Here is a 20904-nt window from a genome sequence, read left to right as displayed (position 1 = left end):
TTAGATTGATTTCGATTCGAGATAGATACATATTGGAATCTTCTTATTTATTATTTGTTTAAACACGCATTGTTACAAGGAGCCACCAAATATTTATGCACCACACTTCATCTTTCAGTTTGTGTGAGGGCTCGAACCGAAGCAGATGGTTTTCTTAAGGGACCACTCCCCGAGCTTTTGACCTAGAGATCTAATTTTGGGAATCTAATCTAATAAGGCATTAGAGCAGCGTTAGGAAATGCATCACCATGGTAACCGGTGACCAGCAATTGGTTTACACGCGGTTTGTTCCCTCAGGATCCTGGAGCCCATGTGCACCATTGATTTCGAATCAGGGTTTTCCAACTCCCCTAGGTGGATCGATCGTCCGTATCCACCAACCCAGTTAAAGCTCCGGAAATAAGTTTTTCGTCCTCTCAATTCCGTAAACGACCCCCCCCCACCGCAAGAAGGCAGTGAATAGGACTTCCCTGGCAGTGGCTGTATATGCATGACCATGTGAGTGCATTTCCAGTGGGAAAGCTGACTCCTTCATTTCAAGCTTTTAAATATACAAGGCCTATCAGGTTGATCAAATGAATCATTCTACGTTATCATCTTCCACATACAATTTTCTTTTAAAAAATCTTCTCTTTTGCATTTAAAATTCCATGCATAATTTGATGCATTCATGTGTGTATTAATTCCTTTTCAATATCATCTTGTTGTTTTTCACTCAGAATCATCTAATCAACCAATGGTTTTAGCTTCATCAAACCCATGTCAATCAGTTGTTACTCATGAAAATGATTTTGAAGACAATTATGATGATGGTTTCGTCACTACTATTGTAGCGGGTACTGGTGTTGCTGTTCAAGAAGAAGACCTCTCTGATTTGTACACTTTGTTTGATAATGAAACAATGTCTTCATCTAAACCTTGTGATATGACATTTAATGAAGCAACACATAGTGGAAATCCACTTACTCCTACTTCCAATGTTACAATTCGCACTACTATCACTACCAAAAACTGCGGCCACACAACTAATAAAAATCACGATTTACAATCAATAAGCAGTACTATTATGAGCAGTGATGACGATGATAGTGCACCGGAATCAAATATTTTACCAAATTCATATCGTTATAGTAGAAGAAAGTCGTCTTTTTATTCAAAATCTATAAGTCTAGACGATGATGGTGTTAATGATAATGAGGATGATGATGGTGATGTTCATGATCCTGAAAATACTTGTGCAGATCATAATGATGTTCAGGACACCAGTCATAACCCAAATTTCATCACTGATGACTATTCTAAGGATGTTAATCATCAGGTTTTAGATCATTCAGACAACAATAATAATCTTAAAAATCTTCGGAATCAAGAAAATAACAATAATAATGAGGATAACAATGATGATAAACAGACTATTTTATCCTTATTGAATTACACTTTGAGCAATACAAATTTATACTCAAAATATCATAGACAAAATTTAGCATTATTATTTTGTTTAAATATATCAAATTATTTATCAAATGAATGGAATAATATTATAATTAAACAATCAAAGTGTATGAACACATTATCATCGATATCATCTGGTCATAGTCAACAATTTGTACCTATTCTACAGTTTGTGATCAGTTTAATACGTATTTTACATGGAAATGCATGTCAACTTAATGCAGAGATAATAGTACTCCAACAACAACATGTACAATCTACTTCAGTGTCCACTACTATAAAATGCAATCATATAGACTATCAGAATAAATTTTATTTGGATTACATTAAACAACTACTGTATAAAATCAAGTGAGAAATTTTAAAATTATTAATTCATTGTTTTATTGTAATACTTGTTATTGTGATCATAGTAATAACTTTACCTGTAAGATTTATAGATATCTTAAGGTGTACAATCTTGTGTCAGGATGAAGTCTTTTTTATCTATTGTTTCTCTGATTGATGTACTGTTTCGTTTAGATAGTTATCTTCAAAGTAAAAACTCATCTTTAAATCAATAATTAAAACAAAATAAGATATATTTGAGGGAAATAAATTGTTTTCAATATAAGATATGAATTTCAGATTCTTAGCTCTCATTAATGTTTTAATTACTAGTAATGCAGTAATTAGTCAAGTTGGGTTGTAAGTCAAGTGAAATTGTCCAAATAGATATGAACAAACTAAAGTGATTCGATAATAATTTGACTGCTAATTATTTTAAGCAGACTTATGTAATTCTTGAAACAATATGAATTATAGAGGGGATATATTTGAATTGACTACGACTATGTACACTTTCGAAACGACAAATCATCCACTTAATAATAATTTCAATTCTAGGTAAACACACAAATCAGCAGTCTTTATTTTCAAGTCATACACTATATGTTATGTTCTACAACCATCTTAGGTGGTTGATATTCACGTCCTCATTAAAGAATTTGCCACCTTTATCAGGTATCATATACCTGATATCTGCATTACTCATTCAGTCGTTTCACAATAGATGCAAACAGTGCTTCGGCTATCAAATGGGATAAATGTTTGGATCTGTGTTCCCAAAGTTTGAAAGCCAGGTGCCTTACATGCAAAGGTTTCGCGCTATAACTTCCTTGTTTACTTGTTTTACTTTATTGGTTGCTTTGTGATTATCATTATTTCTATATTTTCTGTTGTTTTTTCTTTCAAAGTTTCTGTAACGCAGTAGTCAATAGATTTTAGTATGAATACTTTCATTACAAAATGTTTTTATACTTTCTTTTTAGAATTACATTGAAGCAGCTCATTCGAGCAATTATTAATGGATTAATACAAATTGTTTCAACTTTGCCTACTGATAACGATGGGTATACAATAAAAACAGATTTGTACGGTGTCAATAATCTACGTGAAAATTTCGAAAAAATCATTCATTCCGATACCTTATTATTATTAGAATTTATAGTACTACAATTATATGCATTAATAGAAATCTTTGGATCAATTCCATCATCAGCATTATTATCTTCCTCAAATGATGGTTCTAATTCATTCTCTTTAATTCATTTATGGCTACATGAGGAATGCAGTTCAGATAATGATTGTCGAAAAATGACACAACCTCCAACATTATCATCGGCTCCGTCTTCATCATCTATAGGACAACAACAGTTCAGCCAGAAAACTGTAACAACAACAGCTGATCAAATGCATGTATTGTCTAATGAACTTGATTTGCGTGCATTAATCGATCAAATCATAGAATTTTGTTTAACTTTTATAGAAGTATTATATACACAATTGCTTAAAAGTTATGAACTAACTAGCGCCAGTTGTTCTACAAATGTAGGTTTTTGCTTTTTTGTTTTTGTTGACTTTATGTATATTTCGCTTTATCAAATGCTAATTTTTAGCATAATAATTTGTTATTGTGTATGTAGAAGTGTATTCTTGAAGTTATTACTGATTGCTCTTTTGCTTAGTGTCTGTAGTAGTGTATCCACTGTCAGACGATAGGAACTGATAACTTTTTTAAAATCCAAATTTCTAAAAATTCTTAGAATGTTTTGTCATTTTTAAATCAAACTTGGCATTATTCTGTTGGAATTTTCGAGAAAATTGCTAACCTAAATAGGACATTCTATACAAACATAATTTTAAATATAAAATGGTTATTCGTTAGGTCGTCAGGGAACCCTGGATGTAGGTTTTTTGCTATTCGACACTACTCAACAATTTGTGTTTGTAATCTTGAGGGGACTAGAGCTTTTTATTGGGTTCGATCCTGCGTCATTTAGCTTCACAAACAGTCGCTACTGCTGAGTTATTCGGATTGCGACTATCGTCCTGTGGAACTGAGATGTATTTACAATTGATTGTTCGCTGTGCATTAGTTTCCTTAAGATTACAGACATACTTTACTGATGAATGTCAAATAGCACAGAACCTGGTTCCAGCATTTCCTGTTGACTATAGACAACCTCCGCTTTGCGTCCCAACATAATACACACATTTTTGAGTTACTTAGACTAGCAACTACATTTCAACCTGATCGATAGAATTCTGTCAGCACTAAAACATGCTTGACGTACATGACATTTGTCACTACTCAGTCATTGTAAATCGGTTGATTATTTAATAATGATAGCTATAATTACAGTGTTAAATTGTGCATGCTATACAACGACTAGCATCCACCTTTGAAAGTCGATAATATTGACAGTATTTCACAGTGAAATGTTTGGAGTTATAGCATTAAATTTTACACAGGACAGATGGGAGATCGAGTGAAATCCGGAATAAAATAGAAAATCATACATATTCAAATTTGCGAATTGTTTAAATTGTTTTGTTCTGCAGCGCTGAAATAATGCTACTATTGTCAGTATAGGTTTGTTGAGATTGTTGACATTAGAAGATGGTCTCACAATATGGTGGATTGATTGAAGTTTTACTTGTACATGATTGGATCCTCACACAGTGGTCTAGAAATTAGGCGTTGACGCGTCCGACTGAAGGTCGTATGTTTGATTCGTGCTTGTGCGGTCGAGATGTTCCACAATAGGATGAAACAACCATGCAGTGCTTTAAGGTTTCCAATGATCGTCTAGCTTTGATCTGTTTGTGATTTCAATGAAATTGTTACCACTCCTTTTTTCCGGTTTCTCAATTTCAGGAAGTGGACATTACTGAACAATGTGATGCAATACGATTCAGTCATTCATATTTGAATAATTTTCCAAATGCTATAAGTAATCCTTTAGCATGTGGTCTTCTACAAGGTATCATGTATAGTTTACAGAATAGTGGTGAAACTGTAATCGGTACATCAGCTAGAGGTCTACTCAGTTGGTTACCTTTAATTAATTCATCTCATTGTTTAGATTATATCGGTAATCCAATAATGAGTCAATTAGGTTGGTTAGCCACTAGAGCTTGTATTAAATTACCAAATATTCTATTATACCTTTTATCATCAACATGTAAAGATAAAAATGGATTATCATCAAACAGTGAGAAATCTATGTATCATTCTTTTAAAGTCTCTTATTTATCAAGTGAATCAGAAAGTCGATGGTGTTCTGTATTATTCAATTATAAAGATCTATTGCGTCATCCTATCCTATTTAAATCTCAATTTACTGCAACAAATCCTGTAAATGTACAGCAACAGAATGGTAATAATAATAATTCGGATTATTGTACAAATAATGTAAATGTTTCCAGTAAACTTTTTCAATTTATAAACTTGGAAGGTGTTCAACAAAATTCAAAGTTAATTTATCCATTAGAACGTGAATTACAATCGGTAAGTTGTTTCTTTTGGTTACTTTCTCTCTGCTAGCTAATGACTTTTTGGTAGATATCAATTAAAATTAGTTACCTTTCTCTTTCATAGGATAAATTATATATATATGATTGGAATTTGTTATTTGAAGTGTATATTATAAGTGATTATGTTGTAGTCAGTGTGGTAGTTCTTATGTATCAGTAAGTGTTGATTGATATATTATGAACCATAAGTAATATTGTCAACTGTGATGGAAACTTGAATATACAAAGTGAATAAATAAAGTTCAAGAATATGACACCTAACTCAAGATTCAGATGAAAAGAAATAACAAACAATAATGAATCATTGTGACCGATTTCAAGTCATGTCATCCAGTGTATCTAATCATGGTTGACTAATATCGCATAAGGTTCAGTCTGGAAGTTTATACCTTCCGATAAGACTCAGTATTGTAGTCAATATCTTTGTAGATTAATGCCGTTCATGGAGTTTCTGGTATATATGAAAGCTACCTACATATTGGCAGTTTGTAGAAATCCATCGACTAGACAGTTTATCTTTTCTGCTTTAGAAATTTTCTTACTGTCTCAATTCTTTTTTCATGTACTCAAGAACTTACAATAACAATAAATGAAATTCATCTGGGTTTTTTTTAACTAATAGTTGTATTAAGAGAGGTTACTGGGTACATTTTTTTCAACTTAACTCCTATATTTATTAATATTATTCTAATTTATGCGCTTTCACAAAGTCAATAAATCATAATTTGTGTATTTTAGTACGATTTGGATCTTCTATTGTGTTTTCGTCTTTCGGTGATTTATGCACATACATTTTTGATTTAGTTTGTGAATTATTGGTTAATCAGTGAAATTCTGGCTTAGTGGTTAAATAATCCAACTTTCAACCACTGGAGAAAATGTTCGACTCCAGCTCCCACCTATTTTAGTTTGAGCAGATGGCTATAATATCTCACCCTAGCCCTCACATATAAAGTATGTCTTGAAGTGGACCTCAATGAGTCAGTTTTTTCGTATATATGCGTCCTGTGCGAAACGCCTCGATATCGCCATTAAGTCAACAGGATTTTAAGCCGAGTTGGATGGTGACTAGCAGGGGAATCCGGGACATGTGTTTCGTTCAGTTTAAGACTCGTCAGCTGGACGTATCTGCATCTCACAGTTGTTATTCACTCCGGAACTCGAACCTCGTACCACTCACATCAAATGTAATCGCGTGATCTACTCAACTACTAAGTTCATAAATCCACTAGCTTGTGTGATGGCGTGAACTTTAATTAATTTGTCTTCACTTGTTGTGTAACTGTGATCGGTTTGTGTTTCACTGAAATTCAACAATGTCCACAACCTCTTACTAATGTGTTAAAAACTTGCATACAGCCTAATGAGTGTTGCAAAGAAAATAAATTAAGTTTGTTACTAAGAACGGTTTGTGTTTTTGTCTGCACTTTACGTGTAAAAGTATCATTTCACCAATAAATACTTCTCTACATGTTTGTTGTTTTTGTACTCTACAACTTGTTTTAAATATTTTATAAAAGCAAAATGGTGAGTAGCTAATTTTTTTTATCAGGAATCATGTTATGCCACCGGTGAAATAAAAATCCCACTATTCATCAATATAACCAAGTAGATTTTACTAAACTAAATGAATGGAAAAACTCTAATTTGTGATTATAAATATGTTGTAGGAGAAATTTTTATCTTATCAACCAACAGCTTAGAATGTTAATGTTTAGTTTGACCCAGTTCTTATTCCTCACTCATTCACACTCCTTTATCACAGTAATGTAGATTACACTGATTCATGGTCAATCAATTAATTAATTTCTATTATATATCTTTATTTATTCACATTCCTTTTGTATTCCAGCTGTTAATATCTATAGTAGGACCTAAAAGTTACCGACAACTACAAGATGTCCATCGTTTAGCTAAACTGTTACAACGAATCCGTGATATCTGTGTCAGTACTGGTGGTCTAATAATTCATAATGGTTGTGGATCTATGGAGTTTACGGCTTGTGGCAGAACATCAACAACACCCAGTTGTACTTCTTCAAATGAGCTAAATAATTTGTCAGTAAATTCTAAACCTAATCTTAGTACTAATTGTACTGCAACAACTGTTGATGAAGGTCCTCGACTGACTTCAAGTTCCTCTTTCTGGTCACAGGACAAAGGTGTATTCGCCAAAGAGCTACGTTTACCATATATAGCTCAAAGAGAAATTGTAAGTTATTAACATTCACTAACTTTCCATCATTAACCATGACTATTTTTATCTCTACATAACGAAGACAAAGACTCGTGGTTAAACAAAGTTAGCTGTCGATCAATAGACAGGAGATTCCGCTTTTTAGATCAATAAACTATCATTACAATTAATTCTGACAACGGACAATATATGTGATAATATAAATGCCATAATAAATGTGTAACTGATATGACCGGTATTTTATAGTTCTTCGAAAGATATGAGAATGTAAATTGACTTCATAAGGACATCGTTATTTCAAAACTAATGTTAATCTGACTATAAGTCTTCAATTCTTTGTTTTGTAATTTTAAACGAACTCATTATCATGATATATGAGCCAAACAGAGTTCATGTGATAAAATATTTTGTCAAGTGTGTGTAACCCACTGTCACTTGTCTGTTAAGTTATTCAAATTGACTAACATAGACGTATGTTCTTAAGGATTTGTTCTAAACTGAATTTGGATTATTAAGATAAGATTTTGTTTTTATTAGTTTGCATCGTGTGTTGAAATCAGTGGAAAACTTGAAGCACTAAATATTTGTTTCTTCATAATTTGGAACTCATAGGCAATGAATACTCATAATCTTCTTCTAATATGGAGCCCGTGACCTTTTAAGCTCAAAAATCCCTAAACTAAAACGAAATATTTCCAAATGATTGATTATTGAATATTAGTGACTAATCAAGACCAGTCATAGCCCAAACATTTCATTGATGACATTTCAAAGTGATTCAAGTTCGAGTCCCACGGAGAGTATCCATTCCTTCAATATATGCAAGTACATTTCGTTGATGCGTAATAACTAACACAAAACCCTAGTTCATGCAAAGTTTCTTCCCTATCACTTTTAAACACCTGACACGGGAACGAAATAGCTGCCCGGTGATATCTAGTTTTCAATCATTATCCAGTTAGTGTTTCTCTATGATGACAAACAATCTCCAACTAAATGATTTCCATAAATCTTCCTTTGACTTAAACAAGTAGTACCTTTATAAGAACTGTTGGTATCGACTATAGAATAGTATAGTATCTTGAATACTTTGCAAACTCAGGGTTTTCAGTGTGTCGTGCTAATGCCACTTATTTTATAACATCAAAAAAACAAAACAAGTTCTTTCATAGATAACTTAATATTGCATGAGTTTAATGTAATTTAACTTGCTCACTAGGATTTGTTTTTTATGACTGACAATTCTATCTACCCTTTCGTTTAAACTGAAGTAGAAACAAAGTTGTTATTCAAATCTTAGACCTTTCATTTAATATAATAATATAATATAATAGCTACCATATTTTTCTTTGTCTAAGTTACAAAGCTAAGATTTATTTTAAAACTTTTGTTTACATTTCATAGTTGGAAGATATTTCATTATGTTTAGCGATAGCAGTGCGTAATACAGCTTACTGGCAAAGATTATGCCTTCGTTCATCAGGTTAGTTTTTGATTTGTATAGCTTATTCCTTTTGTTCCCTTTTTGAATGACCTTGGTTTGAGTACGGATCAGCCAATCATAAGTAAGCTTTAACATGTCATTTATGTTCATCCGTTCAAGTTGCTACACCTTATCATCACAACCAGATAAAATTATTAAAATAGTATAAGTAACAACACGGTTGACATTAAGTGCCCGGCAAATATGATTCCCTACCACCCATTTAAAAAAATTGTGGGGTGTGAATGAAAAATTTACATATCGTTGATTGGTTTACTTGTTTTACAAGTGTGTACTGAAGCGAAAATGAACAAAATTTTTGTCACCTTTAATTTTGTGATTGGTCGTAAACTGTTTATCTGTGCAATCTGATTGGTTGAAATCGAAATAGCATCAAGTGCTGTGATTGGATGTCATAATTTGCATTTGAAATTTAATGATAATGAATAATTAGTTTTGTGTAATGTTAATCTTGAAATTTTTTTTAGAATTTTCAAGAAAAAAAAACAACTGAAATCGTACTGTTATAGAATGTGTGTTTGGATAAATTTTTGATTTCCGATCAAGTGATTTAATGTCACGAGTACTTATATGTATCACATTGAAATCAAGTTTTGGGAAAACGGAACTGAAAACCGGTTTGAATATTTGATAATAGTGATTACTGAATTAGGTCGGTAGTCTAATGTTGAATACCCAATTAATAAACAAACTATCACCGAAGTGTATGCATAAGTTTTTTAGTAACACATGGTCTGTTAATAGGAAAAAGAAATCAACATATCAATAAATCATCATGATAAATTACTGATTGCAGTATGTATAATTCAGGTGAACCAACCGTAGACCATCATTTGATGAAGTAATAATTTTTCATAAATAGGCACTTAATATTTTGCGAAGGTTCATTTTTTAAATAGTCATTCTTAATAAGATTTAGAAAACGTTAGATTTCAATAGGGTTAATTTTAAAATCCATAGAAATGAATTACGGTTTTCACTTGTAAATTATTTGTAGTTCTGCATTTTAAAATTAACTTATTTATCATAATAAAAGGTAGTGCGTATAATCGGTCATGTTTGAATATTGTTAACCGTAATACGAAACCTGAAATATACATTATGAATGTAACCATTTTCGACAAACATTTGAAGTATTCGTTTCATGAGGTTTAAATGAACAAGCCTACGTCGTCTGACTCAACAAATATCTATCGGCATTAAACGTATAAATATGAACAAGGTCTACTGCATCAACAAACCTTTATGATGGTTATTATTATTTTTGCATTTTAAATTTTGCTATAATACTATTCCACTTATTGTGACTGAACACTTTACTGCAAATCATCTAGACCTTTATCTAATGACCTTTTAGAATTGCAAATATTAGAATTTATATATATATATATATATATATATATATATATATATATATATATATATATATATATCATAACATTGGTACATTGTTACATTAATGCCATGCCTTATTATTGGCCTTTCTAAAATATTGAAATTACGGACTTGTAACTGTTTAGTGTTATGATGAAGTTATTTTAAAACCATTGTTTGCTAGAGTAATTTTTATTTTCGAATATTTTATGATAATTGTTAAGTGCTACAATGTGATTCTACGAGGTCGGAGGTCAAAAGCAAGTATTTCCTAAATTATGTGATAATTTTAGAGATTAATGGAATTTAATAATGATAAGATTGGTTACGTTATAATAATTATATGAATTCTGAAATTAATATGATCTAGGAGTATCAGGTGTTCGAAATCTGTGAATAAACATTTCGTTTAAAGGGTAACCTCTGACCTGTTCTGGTATATATATATATATATATATATATATATATAATGGCGCCACACATAGGACAGTGCACTGCTCGTACGTTCGGTGATGGGTCGTAGGCACAGAAGGTATGAAACATTGCTTCACATGTACAGAACACCCAAGCAACCGCATCACCGGTTTCATACGGCGGCTGGGAAAGATTACATATGTCGCATAGTCGGTTCTTGTCATCCTCTTCTTCATTTTGGATGTCCCGTTCAGTTAACTCTTCGGAGTTAATAGAAATTACTTCCTCCTCATCGTTACTGAGCGTTTCATCCAAATCAACAGTTCCTCGTTGCATAAAGGGCAGTGCAACGTTAGCCGAGGTTGTTGAATGGGTGTACGAATGCTGTTCTCCATGCAAGTTCAACGGCGTTGTCGGTAGTCTACCGTGAACTATGAAGCCATGAAGTGAACTGCATTGTTCCTCAGACATTCGCCTGACTAACGCTACCACTGCATTCTTCATGCTCGGCTGTGGCCGCACAGTTTCAAACTCAGCATCCGTTAACTTGCGCATCCATGAATTCGTTTGGTACCTCAGGGAAGTGCACTCGTGATTGTGTTGCACATTCCCACACACAACAGTCCAGTATCCGTCTATAATCTTACAAAACATGAATGCCGGACATTGCGTGTTCATGGAAGCCCTTCGTGAAAAAAATTATAATTACATTAACCAAATTACCTTCTCCGTCTAATCCTCTGTGACGAACCGCTAGACCTTATACGCCCATTTCTCCATACACAAATTTAATATACGAATTGTGATCGCTGCCCGTATGCGAATCTCTCACTACATAATGACTGTAAGTCGATCTTTCGAAAGTTGCTATAGCGGCCTTTAAGCTTCAACTGATGGGAACGCAACGAAAAACAATGTTGTCAAAAACACTTCCTCCGTTTCTGTGACGTCAGAAACACCAGCAAGTTACCCTCCTCCATAATGACGATTAAAATGTACTTCGTCGACAAGTACTGATATTTTATAACAATTTTCAAGCCATAACTAACCAATTAAAACGAATTTTAAAACTAGCCATTTCATTGGACGAAATAAGGTATGAAAAATATTGTAATTTGGGGGTAGAAAAAAATTTCAGTGGGGGGGGGTAAAAATTTTTAAAAATTGCCGGGTGGATAATAAAAATTTAACAACACTATCAGTAATGATAGGAATGCTAGACCTAAACAATATAATGTGAGAAAATAGAATAAATTGACGAAAGAGGAAGGTATAAAATAATTTTGAAACCCAAAATCTGAGGAAGGGAAAGGTCTCCATGGATCTCTTAATATAATTGTCCGGATCCTTATCTGTCAGTCTGGATCTACCAGTACATTTCAGTTCAATAGTCGTTTAGTTCATGTCACATCTTCGTTTGATCATATCTACCTTTGTTCAAACATACGTTCACGCTAGTAAACATTGTTCTTTAAGGTAGGCAGTGGTAATAAATAAATTAATACTTCGTCCGCATATTACAAATGTATTGTTTGTATCTTGTATTCTTCTCGAAAGTTGTTCGTAACGTAGACATTAGTGTGTTTCTATGCGCGCCTAACATGGATATCAAATGTTATCTATTGCTATTGTTGAACGTTGATCAAGCGATTATGTCTTTGAAGATATCCGTTAGGCGAATAGTGAATTCTATTAGTGAACAATTGAAGCTTCTAACACAAGGCAACGAATCGGAACTTAAATAGGTCGGATTTCAGTCAAACACAACACTTGAATGTAAATAATCCGCGTACTAATAATTTAGATCGGAATTCCACGATAACTTTATATTTTGCACAGAAGTCAAGAATCGGTAAGGTACAATGTTATTTATATTGGAAAATCCAACGACCTTTGAGTAACTAACAAAGTTAACGTAAAGTGTTAACAACCGATTAGATAGTGACAAAGGTTGTTGTGAAAATATGACAAAATATATCATCAAGTTTACATTTTAAAGAAAGAGTTACATACAATAACAAAAAACTAGATAACTAAATTTCATCTGACATGAGATAAGATACGTAACTTTTCTCTCTTGAATACATATATTTCTATAATCCAAATGGTTTACTCTGATTTGCCTTTGTTAATCTTTTTGTCCTATAAAGGTTCTTTATTGTTCTTGTTCCATACCAGTTTGGTTCTTGACAGAAAAATTGCACGCAATATGATATATTTAATTCAACTGGCTATCTGTCCAAACTCATTGGAGTCACGTAGTCATAGTACCGTAAAACACGTAAGTCTTTTTTTAAAAGAATTTAAATCAGTGTTACTCTTTCTGAGTTCTTTGAGGTCATGAACGTGTCGATATTAGACAGCCACTAAACACCTGGAAACACTGGATGGCCGTGTTATCTCAGTTTTGGACTCTTTAGTTCTTATAACTTAGATCGCTTCATGATTACATTGAAGTTCAACAATCTCCACGATCATATACTGACAATCATCTGAGTACTATTTGATCTGAAAAAGGTAGTGAGTGATAATGGTATAATTGAGAATTATGGTTTTCAAAACTGACTTAAAACACCATAGACCAATAATAAAATTCAATGCTTAAAAGAAGTTTATGAATAAAAACCTTTGTCCCAATCCTATCGATTTCAACTCATGTCATATATAATCCTTAACCACTGACTATTACAATTATTGTGCTCACATTAACTAGTTAGGTTGCAGATTCCGAAACTAAAGACGCGATCCAATCTGATAACAAGGCTTACGAATTGTCATGAAATCCTCAAATTCAATGCAACAGTTGTGCAATGTATTCTATGTCCAGTCGATGTTACCTCAAGATAAAAACCTTTTTTAAATGAATACATTCAGTGGTTTTACACCATAAACAAATCTTTGGTTAAACAACCCTTGAAAACCAAGAAACACTGGATAGTTGTTTTATCTTCAGTTTATCTGCTTATCGTGATTTGGCCAACTAGGTAGCATCATTAGCCCTCACATCCAGCATGTAGTATATACCCAAGTACATTATGAGTTTATATGTGAGGTTGGCAACCTCCTTTTACTGGAAATTGTTGTTTATATTTTTATTTACTACTAAATACTCGGTTTATTATACCTTTGTATTCTTACACTCATAAGCCATAATGCATAAACTATTGTTATGTATTGTACAATTCTTCTTCAGGTATGACTTAACCTTTAGTTCATTGTTACTGACTTATAAACTAAGCAGTACAATCAAAGCTCTTCTGGTTGCTGTTTTCGTAATTTATTCTGGTTATTGAGCGAAAAATGCTTAGGAAGCTATATTTTGGACCATTGGTATTGAGTAATAATGTCGATCACCATTTCACTATAATATTATTGTTAATTACAGAAATATCATTGTAACATTTGCTAACGGAAGGTCATTAGTTGTATATAATCAATTCAGGTAGATTAATCAGTAATCGGACACAAGTATACAACTACTCCCATCATATTGACCCATTTACACAGAACTCAATATAATTCAGACATTTGAGTCATTTGAAGATACATCAATGAAGTTACATATAAAACATTTTGTTATTTTATGTTCATAACATGTTTTTTTTTAAATTGTTTTGTTTAAATTTTTCTCTACTTCATTCTTTTTCTTTACTATCAAGTTACATGATGAACTTAAACGTTCAACTTATTCAGTTCAATCAACTGAAGTGAAATTATCACGAATTATTGCACGTTATTTAATACTACCTAGGGATTCACAAATATCTACTTGTTCAGAGATAAGCTTAGATGAGAATATGTCGAATTATAATAATTCAAAGCGTGCAGTTTTACTTATTTCACCTTTATTCACACAATTCGTTCGTACATTTCTGTGCCGATGTCCTAAAAAAGCTATTCGTGATTCAACAGCACATATATTATCTACAATATTCAGGTAAATACTTTTTTTTGAGGTAAAGAAAAATCCTAATTTCCATCAACTATGACTCTTTTCACCAGTCGATTTACGTATTAAATAATTATTATTATAGGGTGTTGTGGAATTTATTTATTTATTTGAACACATGAATGTTGGTACAATGGGACACCAAATACATATGCGCAGCACAGTAACAGTGAGGCCAATAACAGTTATCATCGATTTGTGTGTGAGGGTTATGATACTGCCCATGTGCTCAAACCGAGGCAGGGTGTTGTGGAAATTGTTAGCTGATCTTACTTAGACAACTACTGAAAACCAGAAATCATCGGACGATTACTTCATCTTAGTTTTGGGACTTCTTGGTAGTGAGAAAGAACCCTACACCTGAAATCAAATCCAGAATTTTCAGGTTTCGTTGCAGCGAGTATCTATCCTAAAATCACTGTGTTATCGTTAAGTAGTTCAGATGTCTAACTTTAATTAATTCTCTTTTTTTGTTGGACTATCACTCTCCACTCAATACCAGGAAACGTCTTCAACAGGGCATTGTTAAACAGAATAAAGGACTCCGTAGACGCTCAACTTCGAGACCAGCAGACAGGATTCCACAAGGATAGATCGTGTAGAGACCAAATCTCAACTCTACGGATCATTGTGGAACAATCAGTTGAATGGAATTCATCACTCTACATCAACTTCATTGACTAAGAGAAAGCATTTGATAGCATGAACAGGACAACACTATGCAGGTTTATTCGACTCTACGGCGTGCTTGAGAAGATAGTCAACATCATACAGAATTCCTATGATGGATTAAACTGCAAAATCGTGCATGCAGGGCAGTTGACAGACTCGTTCGAAGTGAAGACCGGTGTCAAGCCAAGTTGCTTACTCTCACCCTTTCTCCTTCTCCTGGTGATCGACTGGATTATGAAGACGTCAACATCTGGGGAGAAGAATGAGATACAGTGAACAGTTAGGATGGAGCTGGATGATCAAGACTTCGCAGATGATCTGGCTCTTCTATCGCACACGCAACAACAAATGCAGGAGAAGACGACCAGTGTGGCAGTAGCCTCAGCAGCAGTAGGTCTCAACATACACAAAAGGAAAAGCAAGATTCTCCGATACAACACTAGACGCACCAATCGAATCACACTTAACGGAGATTTGGAAGATGTAAAAACCTTTACATATCTGGGCAGCATCATTGATGAGCATGGTGAGTGTGATGCATATGTGAATGCATGGATCGGCAAAGCAAGAGCAGCATATTTACAATTGAAGAACATCTGGAACTCAAAACACCTGTCGACCAACATCAAGGTCAGGATTTTCAATACAAATGTCGAGAGAGTTCTACTGTATGGGACGAAAACTTGTAGAATTATGAAAGCCATCATCCAGAAGATACAAGTGTTCATTAACAGCTGTCTACGCGAAATACTTCGGATCCGTTGGTCAGACACTATTAGCAACAACCTACTATGAGAGAGAAGAAACCAGATCCCAGTGGAGGAAGAAATCAGGAAGAGTCGCTGGAAGTGGATATGACACACAATGAATATGAAGCTTAGTCCACAACGTTCTCAACAAAGTGATTTCGATTTTTTTTACTTCGATCTAAACACTTCATTTTAGCCGAGTTTCAGTCGATACTTGATTACACTGTAATCTAACATTCTATGATTAATATTTAAAGTTAATTAACTTATGCTATACAATAACTGTCTTTTTCTCATTATTTATAATATAATTTTAGCTGTGTTTCTCGTGAAGCTCAACATCGTATACTTAGTTTAATAGCATCTCTATGGCCTGAATTATCTACATTTGTACCTTATTCCAATCAGTTTGTCCAGTTAAGTATTCATCTATTGAATTCTTATCCTAATTGGTCAGGTCGAGCAGAATTAATAGAACAAGTAATTTGGATTTTAATGCAACGTCTTGAAGCAATAAAACGTCACCCGAATCGTACGCTTTACTCAGTGCTTATGGTATGTGTTTGTTTTATTACTTTAAAATGTAGAATTTTTTTTAGTAAAAATGTTTTCAATCAAAATTAAGTATTTAAAATTAGCTTTTCAGCGTAACTTTGGTGTTTTTCTAAAGCGTTATTTTTTTCAATCTTGTTCTTTTTTTCAGCACTTTGCTCATTCCCAAAAAGGACTTCTACCCGGTGTATTCATTCCATTAGAATCCGTTGAACGAAGTGGATCATTGGACCGAGTCGTAAATGAATTCACATTTTTGCAACCCACTAAAACCACCACCACGACCACTGACTCATCGTCCACTTCTCGTTCATGGGCTTCGCTTGCAGCTCAAAAACAAAATACCACTCAAGTACCTTCAACTAGCAACAGTATTAGTGGTACACCTGAAACTGTAGTCACAGACTTGAATTGTAATCTGTTTAACGATTTTTCCACATCAATTAATGCTTCGAATTCTCCATTCACCTTTGAATTGGAACCTTGTTTATTATGTCACGCTAAAGTGATCGATGAACCATTTTATGTTATTTTTCGTTGGGATTCGGAACCCAATGTATCCAGGCGTTCAATTCAATCTGTGGTTTCTACCATTTATAATAGTCGATTTACACATCAGTTTAGACAATCACCTATCGGAAATTTATTATCGCAAAATCCTCAACGTACTACAACTCAACAGTCAAACATTAGAGCTAATGGAACAGGTATTTGTTAATGTTTCGTTGATAAACGTATTTCATATCTACATCAAGTTTCACTAGATGAAAATTAATAGTGTAATTGCATTTGCCGATAGTCCTCTGTTCGTGAATTCATTAAGGGTGTTTGACTTTATCTGAGTCTCGTCTAGAAAGAATGACATCAAAATATTATTTTCTTCTCTTCACTCATCATACACACCTAAAATTTGTGTACGAATCTTCATTACATCAATTATTTTCGTCGGTTAGTTACGACATAGATCTCTTTTATATATATATATATATATATATATATATATATATATATATATTCGTTTATTTTATAGTTATTCATGTATTTAATCCGCACTATCTATTACCTAATAGATATTCCATTAACATCTTCAAATACTGCAACTCCAAATGTTTCTGGTTTAGTCCAAACAAATTCGAATATACCGAAAAGTACCATTGCATCAACAAATCCCAGTACAACAACGACAACAACAACAGCTACTTCTGGTAGTGGTGGTGTTAATGCTAGTGGAGCTGCTGGAGCTCCACCAAATCCATTTTCACTTATGATTCCAGTTCAGTTAAAATCCCGTGCTACTTCTTCAGTTCACATTTTCGATCTTGAAGGTAGCTATTTAATTTCACAAATTACAGTCAAGGTATGTGGAAATGTAATAATAATAATAATAATAATAATAATAATAATAATAATAATAATAATAATAATAATAATAATAATAATAATAATAATAATAATAATAATAATAATAATAATAATAATAATAATAATAATAATAATAATAATAATAATAATAATAATAATAATAATAATAATAATAATAATAATAATAATAATAATAATAATAATAATAATAATAATAATAATAATAATAATAATAATAATAATAATAATAATAATAATAATAATAATAATAATAATAATAATAATAATAATAATAATAATAATAATAATAATAATAATAATAATAATAATAATAATAATAATAATAATAATAATAATAATAATAATAATAATAATAATAATAATAATAATAATAATAATAATAATAATAATAATAATAATAATAATAATAATAATAATAATAATAATAATAATAATAATAATAATAATAATAATAATAATAATAATAATAATAATAATAATAATAATAATTAATAATAATAATAATAAATCACAATTTTAAAGTATTTCTCTCTATAAATATATTGTTATATTATGCGGTCGTTCGAGTCTGTTATTAATATAAAAGCTTGCTAATGTACATCCTCAGTCAAGCTACTTGAGTGAGAAAACCGAAAATGAGCTTGAAGCTATCATTGGCTAACTGAATCCAGTATATTTGCACAGCTCATGAGTGTAGATATGTGTCCCTCAGAAAATGAAGTCATATTTTTTACCAATAGAGTACAACCGACAAAATCTCTCATTTGATCTGTGTCTGATTGGTTTAACTTGTTAGATTTCTCTTGGAAATAAGTTTCGAACTATTCTTTGTAAGATAGAATGTTCTTGTTAAATTTATTTTTTTAAAATTGAATTCTCTTTTCGTCTTAAATAACTACTATTTCTTACCTGGTTGTTTTCTATCCTATCAGTTAAATAGAATAATTTAAATCAATGATTTATAAACTTATGTCTTAAATGTGAACTTGGGTGCTGCAAGTAAAAATGCTTTCAATCTGTTTATATTGATTATTAGTAGACTGCTCGCGGTCTTACTTTCACATTGTCGACAGTGTCATATGTTTGGTCACCTGAATATTTCACTTCTCATTAAAAATAAGTTGCTTTTCATATTTGAATAATCCATTTAAACTCAAGTTGATTTCATTACCCAATATATTATACTTTTTGTGAACTGTTGCAATGAGAAAGAATTTTCCTAAAAATCAACTCTTTTTTTTCTATTACAAAAACATTTAGTTTAACGTTTTATCGAAACGTCCTAGATATGTTAAAACACTAAATGTTTATACATGTGATCTGACTGATCGTGCTTCAGCAAGACTAATTCACGAACCACAATTATGGCAACCAGTAGCATCAGTTAGATTTAGTCGAAATCAAACAGTGGCTAGAATTTGCTTTTCACATCCATCACCTATTCCAATCTGGTTAGCTTCAAATCAAGAATATGCTACAGATAAACGAATAACGATGAATTCAGACTTGGTAATTGATTCATTAAATTTAAAACAAACACCTGGTCTACCTATTCGAGCATCACGTTTAGTTTTTGAATATGCAGATTTCCATTCGACCGGTCAAGAAGAACGTCGTATTTGTCCACGATGTCATGCATCTGATTTACAAGGTAGTACATGCATAATGTGTCATAGTAATGTGAATGAATGCTTTCGCTGTCGCTCTTTGAATCTAAGTAATGAAGATGTATATTTATGCGCTAATTGTGGTACTTCAAGACATGGTAAAATTGAATTCAGTATAACTGCCAGGTTGGTTATTTTTGAATTGCTTCATTTGCTTATATTTTGCATCTTAATTTAAAAACTATTTTTTCTCAAGGAACTTCATATAAACTATGAAATTAGTAAGAACAGTGAATACTTATTGTTTCGGAATTATTTTTTACAATTTGAGGTTGAATTTAGTAATGTACTAAGTTTTACCTAACACCTAATCAAATCTACTATGCAAAAATTTAGAAAGGTTCTAACCACAAAGCTGATTATTTACGCATATAAGCCATTTTTGGTACATACATGTATCTTCACTGACCCAAACTAGGACATGTAAGGTGTAACCTTTGCTTGATGCATAAATCACTTACTCCAACAGCACATTCACTTGCATATATTTTTATCTGTCGTATGACCTTGAGATAGCACATGATACATTTGGGTTTTACAACAGGATGTGACTTTTCTAAACTCATCCGGTTCATTACCATTTCTCCTGAATTATAAAATTGCCGAGTGAACAATGCTACTCTTAGATATAGATTATTCTAAGGAAAAGATGGAAATCACCTGATTAGAATGGATTGACTGAGATGGTCTAGATATTCGGCTAATGTATGCTAGGTTACTGTTTACTCCAACTTGTCATAATAGCTCATCGTAATCAAACCGACACATTGTATTGATCCACTAAGTCACTGATTTTTTTGGTCTAATTTATATAAGAAGACGTTAGTTTCTTATGCAATTTATGATTACTCCTATTTATACACATCTGTATGAATCGCATTCATTTTATCATAATCTATCTGAAGTTGATTTTTTTATATTCCTAATTTTATTTTTAACCATTTTTCATTTCAGTTGTTTAGCAGATCAAAATATTATGCTTTAAGTACTTGTTTCGTTTTAAGTTTATCTAATCCAAACACATTGTGAATAAGATCACTCTTCAGCAAAAAAATGTGTTCGATGTTCAGTGGTATCTACACACCCTTACGGCGTTTTTAATACACTTATGATAAAGAAAACAATGTTACTTT

The 20904-nt window shown here is 32.2% G+C and overlaps 1 protein-coding gene across 1 annotated transcript in view; it reads left to right on the top strand.

Moving 5' to 3' along the window:
• Positions 1–20904, top strand: part of UBR4 (Ubiquitin protein ligase E3 component n-recognin 4) — a 128786-nt gene that overhangs the window by 75703 nt on the left and 32179 nt on the right. Inside the window, exons 46-56 of the mRNA XM_051208646.1 lie at positions 720–1803; positions 2763–3321; positions 4652–5284; positions 7163–7522; positions 8912–8990; positions 12950–13080; positions 14459–14736; positions 16487–16724; positions 16873–17428; positions 17792–18078; positions 19365–19897. Coding sequence (XP_051073210.1) covers positions 720–1803; positions 2763–3321; positions 4652–5284; positions 7163–7522; positions 8912–8990; positions 12950–13080; positions 14459–14736; positions 16487–16724; positions 16873–17428; positions 17792–18078; positions 19365–19897 — 4738 coding nt within the window. The remainder of the gene's footprint in view (positions 1–719; positions 1804–2762; positions 3322–4651; positions 5285–7162; positions 7523–8911; positions 8991–12949; positions 13081–14458; positions 14737–16486; positions 16725–16872; positions 17429–17791; positions 18079–19364; positions 19898–20904) is intronic.

Source organism: Schistosoma haematobium, chromosome 1, assembly GCF_000699445.3.
Source record: "Schistosoma haematobium chromosome 1, whole genome shotgun sequence".
Taxonomy (NCBI): Eukaryota; Metazoa; Platyhelminthes; class Trematoda; order Strigeidida; family Schistosomatidae; genus Schistosoma; species Schistosoma haematobium.
Note: the sequence above shows the minus strand (reverse complement) of the source record. Positions and strands in the feature narration are given on the sequence as shown.